Source organism: Myotis lucifugus, unplaced genomic scaffold (genome assembly GCF_000147115.1).
Source record: "Myotis lucifugus unplaced genomic scaffold, Myoluc2.0 scaffold_816, whole genome shotgun sequence".
Classification (NCBI taxonomy): Eukaryota; Metazoa; Chordata; class Mammalia; order Chiroptera; family Vespertilionidae; genus Myotis; species Myotis lucifugus.
The window spans coordinates 37,652-49,879 of NW_005871864.1; the positions used below are offsets into that span (position 1 = coordinate 37,652).

The 12,228-nt window shown below is 44.9% G+C and overlaps 1 protein-coding gene across 4 annotated transcripts in view; it reads right to left on the reverse strand.

Moving 5' to 3' along the window:
• Nucleotides 1-493: 493 nt before the first annotated feature.
• The window catches only part of LOC102431752 (zinc finger protein 551-like), a 17,577-nt gene continuing 5,842 nt past the window's right edge, over nt 494-12,228 (reverse strand). For 2 of the 4 annotated variants that reach the window (XM_023747225.1, XM_023747224.1), the window contains 2 exons: nt 4,455-4,578; nt 494-3,176 (listed from right to left, as the gene is read on the reverse strand). In XM_023747225.1, coding sequence (XP_023602993.1) covers nt 2,005-3,176; nt 4,455-4,578 — 1,296 coding nt within the window. In that variant the 3' untranslated portion in view covers nt 494-2,004. Of the gene's footprint in view, nt 3,177-3,548; nt 3,585-4,454; nt 4,579-4,792; nt 4,875-12,228 lie in introns of those variants that run through there. The other 2 variants (XM_023747223.1, XR_002827136.1) reach the window with 2 other exon arrangements.

Consider the following 12,228-nt stretch of genomic DNA (forward strand, 5'->3'; position numbering starts at 1 on the left):
ACCCACAATAATGAAAATTCTAGTTTTCTTTTATTCCTGTGAGCACATGTGAGGTTTAATATTTTTAAATTGTAGGCCCGAAAATCAGTATAGTGTTAACTTGTTTTGTTTTAAACCCGTTTCCCTAAGATATTTTTATGGTGAGTGGTTCTTTATGCATTTATTTACATTGGCTTTATCTCTTTTGTTAAAATGTCTGGTTAGAAATTTCTGCCAATTTTTAAAATGAATTTATGATTTAACCAATAGGAGGACAGTTCAGCATCTAAGACATCTGTTTTCACTTCACTCATTCCTCAAAGACTCAACTGACTTCTTTGCCATTTGGAACTATATGTTTTGAATAGTGGAAGCACAATTGTTTTTCTCAAATTTTATCTTATGTACAATTTAATGCCTACTTGAATATTACATTTATAAGTTTAATCTAAGTTGCTAATATTCTCCACCATTCATTTTAAGTTGAAGCACTCAATAATACATTAAGTGAAGTCAAGGTTTGTAGTATTTGGCAATTTTCCTGGTGTAAATATTCTCATCATTGTCACTTTTTTTTCTGGTAAGTACTAACATTTTATTTCAATTTAAGGTAGCAGAAATACAAAATAAGACGTTTTGACAACTAGAGCTGATGTAAAATATCACCTTTTTTCAGATCTTTAAAATCTTGAGCATCATTCTGCTCTGATGAGCCTTAATACCCGAGAGGAATATGGGCTCCTCAAGGAATAGAATCTAATATATGGAAGTCTTAACATCTCAATGGAAGTTACAGAGACCACAAAGGGTATGTCCAGACCCAGAGATTTTCCTGACCCCTTAAGTCTTAGTCTCAGGGAGCACATATGTCATCATCTCCTATGGGTGACTGTACAGCAAAGACCCAGTTCCCTATCCTCCACACTGACATCAAGCACCTTCCCTCCTGTTCTCTCTGCCATTGCATGCTCTAGAGTCATTAGAACCTTGGCTGCTGGTTCATCACTGTTTCAGTAAAAGGAATTTGGTCATGAACTCACAGCCCACTTCTGAGTGTGACCTTTGATAAATCCCTGGCTGCCTCGGTTCCCCCACTATGGTCGAGGAGAAGACCCACATGTTGAGAATGCTGATTAGGAAAGGTACAGGACTGCAAGCATTCCAGCATCCATGTTCTTTGACATTAACATCAGTTTCTATGCTTCCTCCGGGTTTCTCTATCTTTTGCATTGCCCAGGTGAGTGAGCGCTCAACCAGGTGGGGCTGATTGTAAAAATGCTGACATTAACATCAATGTTGATCCTGGGTTTCTATTTATTTGTGCCTGAACCTGTGCTAAATGTGGTCCCTCCATAGTTCTCTCCATCCCCAATGGAGAGCACACTGGACCTAATTTTCCCCCCTTGTCCCAATGTTCCTGGGTGTCCAAGCACACCCAGTAAATAATGAGAGCCTAGAGGACAGAAAGTGATGCTCGGAGCAACCCCAGGCACCTTCCCTATTAGGTGTCAGCCCAGCTTACACATGGGCAAGGGATTGACCTTCTCTTCAGAGACCAGGAGGACCACCTGACTATCCCAGCCCTCTCCAGGGGTATCCAGCTCCTCATTCATGGGGGTGGATTAGGGTCCTAGTATTCTTCACCCTCAGCTTTCCCCCATTTGTATCCATCCACGTATTCTTTTCCAGGGATGCCAGATCTTCCAGCTATTCCTCAAAGGCTTAGAGTCTTCCCGAAATGGTGCCTCCACACTCTATTCCTCCTTTCTGCCATCAGAGTCTTCCCCAATTCTCCAACATCACTCAGCCTGCAGTTCTATGGCCCTTCACTTCATCCATCCATGAACCTGAGAGGGGACCCGAAGGGGTTTACATTAATAAATGGGGTTTACATTAATTTAAATGGATCCCATGGAGTCTCCTTAAGTGTTCTTAGTCTAAGTGAGAAAAAGGAAACATTCCCTGCACGTTTACGGCTTTTCTCCAGTGTGAACTCTCAGGTGTCTAACCAGGTTAGGTTTGTAGCTAAACATTTCCCACATTCACTACACTAACTACATTCACCAGTGTGAACTCCCTTGTGTTTCCTGAGGCTATCACTTTTACTAAAGGATTTCCCACAATCACTACATTAATATGGTTGTTCTCCAGTGTGAACTCTGTAGTGTGTGGTGAGGTCAGTTCTTTGACTGAAGGACTTTTCACATTCACTACACTCATAATCTTTTCTCTAGTGTGAACTCTGTGGTGTTTAGCGAGGTGAGGCCTTTGACGAAAGGACTTCCCACAATCACTACATTCATATGGCTTTTCTCCAGAGTGAACTCTGTGGTGTATAATAAGGTCAGTCCTTTGTCTGAAATGCTTACCACATTCGCTACACCCAAATGGCTTTTCTCCAGTGTGAACTCTGCAGTGCCTGGCGAAGTTGGACATGTAACTGAAGAACTTCCCACAATCACTACACTTATACCGCTTTTCTCTAATGTGAACTCTGTTGTGTTTAATTAGAGCAGTGCTTTCACTGAAGACCTTTCCACAATCAGTACACTCAAACGGCTTTTCTCCAGTGTGAACTCTCCCATGTTGAGGGTGGTTAAAGATTGGTCTAAACACTTTCCCACATGTATTAGATTCATAAATCATATCTCCAGAGCAGAGACCTTTCTGAAAAGCACCTTTCTGTTTCTGGCTTGCAGATGTTTCACATTCAACCCACTGGTGATGTCTTTTTCCACTGAGACATTCCTGTGAAATCTCATTGTTACTGTGTGGCTCCTTGGTATTAAGAGTGGCCTGATGCTGGAGAAGCCCTGAGATGGCTGGGGAGTCTTCCCCAACCTCCGTCCTAGCTGCAGGCACCCCGGATAAGTAGAAGCAGCAACTGGTACCAAGCGAGGACCTCTCCATATCTTCTTTACAGGGCTTCTCTCCACTGGCATTCTGCTGTTGCTGGTGAGGGTTTGCACTGAAACACAAGTCTCTCACACATGCATCACTTAAGAACACATTCTTCTCAAAGTAAACCACTTGTAACTCAGTCAGGTGCAAAATATCTTTTAACACTGAGAAGCACGGCTTACACAGATGGGTCCTCTGGGTGGCTGCAGCTGTCTTGGAAGCCCTGACATGAGACTCTCCTACAGATACACTGTGCTCAGAATAGGCCTCAACATCTTTCATTTTATGCCAAGGACCTGAAAACAGAGAAATGATGAGGAAATGAATGTTGACAGGGTGAAGTCCCATTATAAAAGTGTGTTGCACATACTACATTGGTTTCATGCAATTGGTTGAAAATGAAAGACCTGAAAGATAAATTAGTAAGAGGCCATTGTGAAGTTCTTGACCACTGAAGATCACAAAACAAGGAAGACTTCAACAGAAATAGAAAAACATGGCAAGCACTATGTGAAAGAGAAGCAGACTCTCCATATCATTCTGCTGTTAACAGCATTCAGTAGATCTTCTCTGCTGGTGACATGGGCAAGCTGTGCAGAAGTTTGGTTACATCTCATTCCAAGTAAAATTCAATAAGCAAGTAGCTGGTGTTTAAGCACGTATGTGCTCCTCAAAACACTTGCATAGGTCCATGTTGTAGTATACTGCAGAAAGAGATGTGCAGAGGAATAGGTGATGTAAAAAGGACACAAAGGTGAAGGTAGCCAAAGCTAGGAAGTCACTGATAAAAATAATGAGTCGGCAAAGTGTCAAGGGTGGAAAAAGAAAGGTATAAATGAGGAATGACCTTTGGAACCTGCACCAAACACCATTAGACAGGAGCAGGTTCCTGGTACAATATGAACACCATCCTTTTGTCATACCTTCCCCAAGTTGCTACTCAGAAGGGCCAGGCATCTTCTGAGACCATCCTGTATGTTCACCCTGGAAAAAACCAGGATTTTCCCTGCACCTCCTTCTCTAGAGATATGTACAAACTAAATATTCTGAGTATCAATGAAAGACAACAGAGGTGAGCAGCCATCACTTGACCATAGAATTTGGCTTGCAATAGTATTCAGGGAAGGTAATATTACAAACAACAATTGAAGGAGGGTCTTAAAAGAACAGCCCCTGGTTCATGTAAGTAAAGAAGATACCTGGCACAGGCATTCACCAAGGTCCTTATCTACAGAAAAGGTGCCGAAGTGGAGGCCATGGATCTGGATATAGTCACTCTCCCTGGGTGTGGAAGAGCAGGTGGGACCCATTAAGCTGTCTGTAAGACTGCTGACACCCAGACACTTCCTGCAGTTTCTGAGGCAACCGGTTTAGGGAGGTTTATGGAGTCTATTGCTCAGGGCTCTCCGCAGAGGTCAGCACTGGCAGACACAGCTTATTGACAAGACAGTGGGGGAATTAGCAGAGCCCATGGTCTGGCTTTGAGAGAAAGAGAGAGAGAGAGTGCTATGTCTGGAGAATAAATAAAGAGTGGGCATCACTTCAGGACCCTAGGAGAGATGTGAAGGTCTTACCTACGAATGATACAAATGCAAACACTTCCAGCATCACATTGCAGTACAGACGTCTCTGAGACTCATCAAGGATCTCCCATTCCTCCTGAGAGAAGGCAATGGCCATGTCTTCAAAGTTCATATCCTGTCATAATGGAGACAGTACATCCCACGATAAGATTCTCTCTTCAGATTCCAAGCTTGTCATACTCTCCACCCTGCACATCCTTCTGCTCCCCTACTCCCCAGATCAGAGAAGATAGCAGGCCTTGGTCCCATCAAAGTCAATCTCTCCTTATATTCCTACTGATGCTGTGTCTTCCCACAACAATAAAGGCAGATGAACAGATATAAGATACCTGTGCTCTGATCCTCAAATGTGAGTCACACTGCTCCTTTTCAATAGCAGTGGGTGTCAGGAACATAGAGTAGGAAGAGATGCTGCACAAAAAGAGAATGTGATGGATTTGACACTGATCTTTTCAGGCAAAACCCATGTTGTCCTCTAAATTGTCCCTCCAAGACACCAAACAACATGATAATGCCCATTACACTTCTGATTCCAATCCCAGTTTGCTGAGGTCATCACTTTGCATTACCTGCTGCCTATAGTTCTTTGATCCACACTTGTCTCACAGCTTCATTCTCAAAGGCACAACTTCACTGGGAACACAAATAAGCCATGACAAGGACAGGGTGTTTCCTAATCAGCTTCTTTTTCAAAATTCTAGTTCACCGCCTCTGTAATATATTTCCCTCTGATTCTTATCTCTTCTCATTTCCCCATGCTGGTGGAGATTTTCAAACGCAGGTGACACTGATGTATGCTCTCTCATTCCTATTGTTCACTGGGTCAGCCCTCAACAAGAAATGGCAGGTGGGGAGATATACAGCACCTAAAACCTGGCACTGGCATGTAGCACCACAGCAACCTATCTTGTTAGGAATTCCCCGTATTAAATCATATTTAATCATATTACCCTAAAATTCCCAGTATTAAATCATAAAGACACCATCAGAAATGGATGCCCTTTTCATTCACTCATATGTCAATATTGGTGACCTGCCGCCATGAATTCACACTCCCTCTCCAAGTGCAATCACTCTTCCTTACTACACCTCTCTTATTCCTGAACTCCCAGAGCTACAGCCCCTATAGCCATCTTCTGGGTTTTCTACTCAGTACTTAGCATGTGTGTTCCAGAGAATGCTTTGCAAATTCAAAGAAGATCAAGTATTCTACCAACTCTGACAGTCCACAGTCATAGCAACAGTCTTGAACCTGCTAAGACCTCCCTCCCTGACTGTTTATTCCTTCAACCTCACCTACTGAGAACCACATCACATTTCAGATGAGCATAGTCCACCTCCACTGGTGCTTCACCTGACATCCCTTCAACAGTCACAGGCTTCATCACTCAAGTCCCATCACCTATTGGCCTCTACCCAATGCCCAGTGAGTCTCACAGATGACCCGTCATGGCCCTAAGCAAATCAACCAGACTGACTGCAACATCTCAGGCCACACCCAATGGCACAAAAAGTTCCTGGTGGATGTTTTAGAAGTAAATATGCACCAGCCGTAGTCTCAACTTGTTTGAATTACTCTTCAGACTCCCATTTTAAAAAATCATCTAAACTCCTACTGGTCCATAATTCTTTACAAGCTTTTGAAGAAGTCTTCATTCTGAACTACCCCTCAGAGTCGGAGATGCTTATGAACTGCTCTCTGAAATCTCAGACTCTAATAGGCTAGAAAGAAAAGTGTTTGTATCCCCAATGAATATTACTTTTTTACTATGATTTTCTCCATCTCAGTGGATGGTGCTTCCATTCCTGCAGCTGCTAAATCCAAAATGTCATGACTTCTCTGACTCTTATCTCTCTCTCTCTCTCACATCCTCAAAATTAGAATATTTAGGTGGCCACACCTAAAACACCAATCCATAATGCAACTGTTTCTTCCACTTCCACAGTCACCATCATGGGCCAGTTCCCATCACACTCACTAATGCTATCGTCCTACTATTTCTACTACCTCCCTCACGCCCATATTGTCCATCATGCTGCAGCCACACAATCTAAGGAGATCTTGGTCACATTACCTGCCTCCACTGCTCCAAATGTCCCATTGCTCCCATAACATGCAACACAGACACCAAGTTGTCACAAAGTTCCTCTAGACCTGACTCCTGTCCCATTGTTACCTGTTCTCATTTTTTTTTTTAGAAAGAATACCCGCTGGTTCTGAAACTAGCTCAATCTTAACTCCAAGCCATTGAACATTATGGGACCTATGCCTGGGAGGACCTACAACTTTTTATTCCACTGGTTGCCCAAAAGAGGGTCCTGGACTAAACATTTTGGGCTTGGTGTCTGATCAAGGTCCTCAGGTCGAAGGAGAGGACCATCCCAGGAGACCACTATTGCTTAGGTTATAAGAGTGGGAGGCCCTAAAATAAGTTCCACAAACCAGTACCCCTAAGTGATTCTGCAATTGCAGGAATCTGTGGAAAAATTAAGGTTTGTTGAGAGCCTTTCAACCACCATCAGGATCCATGGACTCAGGCTGCTCAGTACCCTTAGCCAGCCCTAGGGCCAGGTGACCTTAAGATGCCTGCATTACCTCAGGGCTCAGTCCTCAGTGCACACTCTTGCCAGATGCATTACTTTTACAGGACTTCTCCTTCCTGTCCCTAACTGCTTTCCTCTCTCTTCTAGTCTGTTCTTCCTCTGAGCACTTTGGGTAAATGTTTAGAACCCTATCTCAGACCATATCCCTTGTTTTTGTCGCTATCATGGATGGCCCCACTTTCCTGATCTTAATGTAACAAACATCCAAAAGTTGAAAGAATTTTTCTGAGTTTATTTTGGCAAAACTGACTACAATTGGCCAAAAGCAGAAACTCAAAGTTTTGAGATAATGCTCCAGAGAATGGTGCTTTTTCCTTATTTTTTTACACTGCAATCAAAGGAGGAGATGTGAGTGAGCTACATGAAATCCAATGGTGATAGATATGAGAGGCAAGAGCAAGTAAAGTGGGGAAACCTCTGGGATTAGATAAAAAGTAAATGATAGACCTATGCTGTTTTACACAGGTTTGTACAGGACAGTTAACAGTCACTAATTAACAGCATAACAATAACAATGAGTGAATTTGTGGTCTCCACCCTGGCCCATTGGTTAGTCCCTGAAGGGACCAGAAAAAGGGAAGTTACAGGTTACCCTGACATTCCAACAATATGTTACCATAGATGCAAAAAATAACAAAACAAAACAAAAGCAGATAGGCTTAGTTAGGTAAAGATTGACTTTTGTCAGAAAAGAATATAGTCATAAAGTTTATGACTACTGGTCATGGACTGCATTTAATTAAAAAATTTTAATTGCAGATCTTCCTTTGGGTTTATTTAGGTATCTAAGTTTGCATGGCGGCCATGTTGGCACTCCCTGAGATAGTTGGGTTAGCATGTGGCCCCTTTTCATCCACACTGAGAAGGAAAGTAAAATTCATCATGGAAAGCTTGGCCTCATGTTCTTGGTTGCATTAAGACACAAAACAGGCCTGGGTTTCCCGAATACTTCTGGCTCAGTCATACCACCCAGTCCTTACACAGTGGCATTGCAGCCTGTCAACGTCTTCACCCCATCATATCCTGTGTCACCCACAAACAACTCACTGTTCTGGATGTAGCAACCAGGGCTGCAGGACCTGAGAGACACCCGCAGGCAAGGCTGGAGGGATAAATGGGGTGAGGCTGAGTCACACTTTGTGGCAGAGAGGAGTGTGTGAAGCAATAGGCCTCAAACCTGCCTGTTGCCTCCCATGCCTTGTCCTCATTCTTATCTCATTCCTAACAATGAGTGTGTCACCCCAACAACAAAAGGCTGGTGGGTAGATAAATGTCATTTAAGCCCTGTACCTGGCAGGTAGCTCCAAAACACCCCTCTTTTCAGGCAATTACCCTAAAATTACCCTTATTTTATCTTCCAGACTCCACCAGAAATGGACTTCCCCTTCATTCACTCCTATGTCAACGTCAGGGCATTCTGTCCATGAATTCACACTCCTCTCCAAGTGCTCATCATGCTTTCTACCACACCTCTCTCACACCTGCACTCCCACAGTCCGGGCCCCATAGTCCTCTCCTCGCCCTGTTAGTTATTACTCAGCATGTGTGGTTCAGAGAATGCTTGCCAAATTCAAACAGGATCAGTACTGTCCAGACACTGACAGTCCACACTCACAGAGGCAGTCTTGATTCCTGCTATGAAGGCCTCTCTCTCCATGACTATTTTTCCTTCAATCTAACCTATGAAGAACCACAGTCAGATCTCAGATACAAGAGCCAACCTATCCTGGTGCTGCATTTGATGTCCTTTCACCAGTCACAGCCAACATCTCTCCACTAAACCGTTACTCAACTCCCAGCTGTGCTGCCCTCTGTACCATGCTTAGTGAGTCTCACAGATGACCATTCAAGCCGATAAGCTAATCCAGAAGACTGACTGTTAATCCCTCAGCCAGGCCACACTGAGGATCACAACAATATCCTGGTGAGTATTTAGAGAAGTAAATATGTACCAACCCAATCTCATCTAGTTTGAGTTACTCTTTGGCCTCCACTTAATCTCAGGTCCAATCATCTTTTAAAGGCCTTGGCCACTACAAAATGATTATCTCTCCCCAACACTCTACATGACAATTTCGGTCCCTAAGCTGTGTTGTGACACCCACCTCCCACAGTGGCCCCAGCAGGAAAGCCAGTCCTCAGCCTCACACTGTCCCTTCTGAGCTACTACTACCATTACCAACCTGACCATTATTCGCTGTATTAAAGTGATGTACAGTCCTGGATGATGTGTCTCGTTTGAGCATAGAGCCATGCACTGGTGAGGTCACATGCCTGGGTTGTGGGCTGGATCCATTATAGGGGTTGTGCAGGCGTCAGCCGATCCTTGTTTCTTGTTCATCCCTGTTTCTCAGTCTCTCTCACTCTCCCTTCTTTTCTACATCTAAAAATGTGTATATGTATGTATGTATTTATTTATTTTTCCAAGAACATACCTCTAAGTTCCTGAATCAGCTCACTCTTCACTCCTAGCCTTTGCACATTCTGAAACCTATGCCCTGTAGGACCTCCCACTCATTACACTGGTTGCCAGAAACTAGGTCCACTGCATGAAGCCCTAGTTGTGGCCTTAGGATTCTGGGATTAGTGTCTGTTCAAATTACCCAGGTCCAAGGGCTACAAGAGCGGCTGGACAGTCCCAGGGCACTACTATCTCAGAGGCCACAAGTGCATGAGGCCCTGAAATAAGCTCCATAAACCAGTACACCTACCATAACCAATTCTGCATTTGCAGGAATTCATGGAAAGAAAATGGTCTGTTGAGAGCCTGGCAAACACTGCCAGGATCTAGGGGTTCAGGCTGCTTAGTACCCTTGCCCAGCCCAGAGGCCAAGTGACCTTCCGATGCCTGCATTAACTCAGGGCCTCAGTCCTAAGTGCACACTCTTGCCAAGTTTGCTATCTTTCAAAGGACTTCTCCTTCCTGTCCCCAACTGCTATCCTCTCTCTTCTAGTGTGTTCTTCCTCTGAGGAGTTTTGGGAAAAGTTTAGAACCCTACCTCAGATAATGTCCCCATTTTATTCTCCACCATCGATGTCCCCAGGTTCCTGAGAATGAAACTAAAATGTCTCATGCAAAACAGCATCATCCTCTCTGTTGCCTTTAGACACAAAACAGGCCCAGGATTCCCAAATCCTCCCACCTCAGCCACAATAACCACCTCCTTACATGGTGGAATTGCAGCCCGCCACCCTCTTACACCTGACACACCTTGTATCAATCACAAGTGACTCAAGGTTCTGGACGCTGTGACTTTGACTGCAGAGGACCTGATAGGCACCAGCACCTGAGGCTGGAGGGTAAATGGGGTGAGGCTGAGTTGAACTCTGTAAGCAAAGAGGAGCCTGGTGGGAAGGAGGCCTCAATACCGCCTATTGGGGATCAACAAGGCTCAGACACATCCCTGAAGAGTGGGGACACTGCCACTCACTCCTAGTCCCCGCTGTGACTCAGCATTCTGGAGCTTCTGACTATGTCAACAGAACAAAAAGGTTAAAAGGACCACCAGGAGAAAGTCTCAGGAGGACACACCCAAACCAATGAGCACTAGGATAACGCGCCTGTCCTGGGCTTTCATTGGCTAAACCCAGTCATCATTAGGTACAATGCCTTTTGGGTAATGTCCTTCTCCAGGACACACAGGTGGCATTCCGTTCCCTGTCACTGGCCATCATTGAAAATATTGGTTTTTGGGTGCCTGAGTGGTGTTGGGAAATGACAACATTAGGTTATTGAGGTGGTCTCAGGTTTCTGGGAAATGTCTGCAAATGATCTCTTGTTTTGAGATATTATTTCAGATTCTGTGAAGCTGAGAATGTCCCTTAGGATTCTGTGAAGCTGAGAATGTCCCTTAGGTATAAAGTATTCTTTCATAATTCCTGAAGAGTACAAATCTAAATCTAAATATATATCCATTTAGATATATATTTTATTTTTTCAAGAGAGGAAGGGACAGGGAAAGAGAGAAACCTGGATCAGCTGCCTCCCACTTGCCCTTTACTCACCCACTGGGCATCCAGTCAGAAAACCTGGCTTGTGCCTCACCAGGAATTGAATGGGCAACGTTTCTGTGCATGGGAGGATACTCAAACATTAGAGCCATTCCAGCCATTAGATTTTTTATTTTTATTTTTAATATGACAATCGCACATTAGTAAGAGAAAAATCAGTCTATGATAGACTATACACAATCTATCCAATTTCATTAAAAACGAATTTTCTTGGAGCACATGCTGGCACCCAGGTCATGACCTCCCGGTAACATGCAGCAGAGCTTGCTCCATTTCTCACTAACCATGGTCCCAAAGAACAGAGCGGCCACCAGCCTGCACTAGGACTAGAGAGGCCCTCAGAGCCACACACATGTCCCAGCACCAACTCTCCCTGGAAACTGCCCTGGGCTTTTTCCTGCCCACACCCACCTGCCCAGCTGCCACTGCTGATCCCAGCCTTGACACCTGAGAGGAATCTGAGCTCCTTAACCACCTGAATCTGAAATAGTCCAGTCTCAACCCCTGGCTGGAAGGTGCAGAGACCACAAGGGGCATATCCAGGCCTAAAGCTTCTCTCAGCTGATTTGCTTTTAGCCCCAGAGATTACACTGATGTCATCATCCCCTGTGGGGGAGGGGAGGGATTGTGCAGCTCAGCCCAGGTTCCCCAACTGCTACACTGACAGCAAGGGCACCTCCCTTACTGTTCTCTCCATCAATGCCTGTTCTGCCTTCATTAGAACCCTGGCTGCTGGTTACTATACAGCCCCTGGGCTGTGCTGGTTTTCACGTGTGTGGACTGACTGGGTGATTAAAACATACATATATACACACTAGAGGCCTGGTGCATGAAATTCATGCATGGGTGAGGTCCCTAGGCCTGGCTGGCAATCAGGGCCTACAGGGGCTGTCTCACCCAGTCCTGATTGGGGCTGGGCCAGCTGCCAGCCAGGGCCTGCCAGCTACTGGACATGGCCTGCTGGCTGCGGCCTGCTGAACAGGGGGAGGGACTGTGGGATGTCTGCCAGCTGGGGGGAGAGACTGGGGGGAGGTTGGGTGGTTGTGGGAGGTTAGCTGTGGGAGCGCACTGACCACCAGGGGGCAGCTCCTGCATTGAGCATTTGCCCCCTGGTGGTCAGTGCACATCATAGCGACTGGTTGACCAGTTA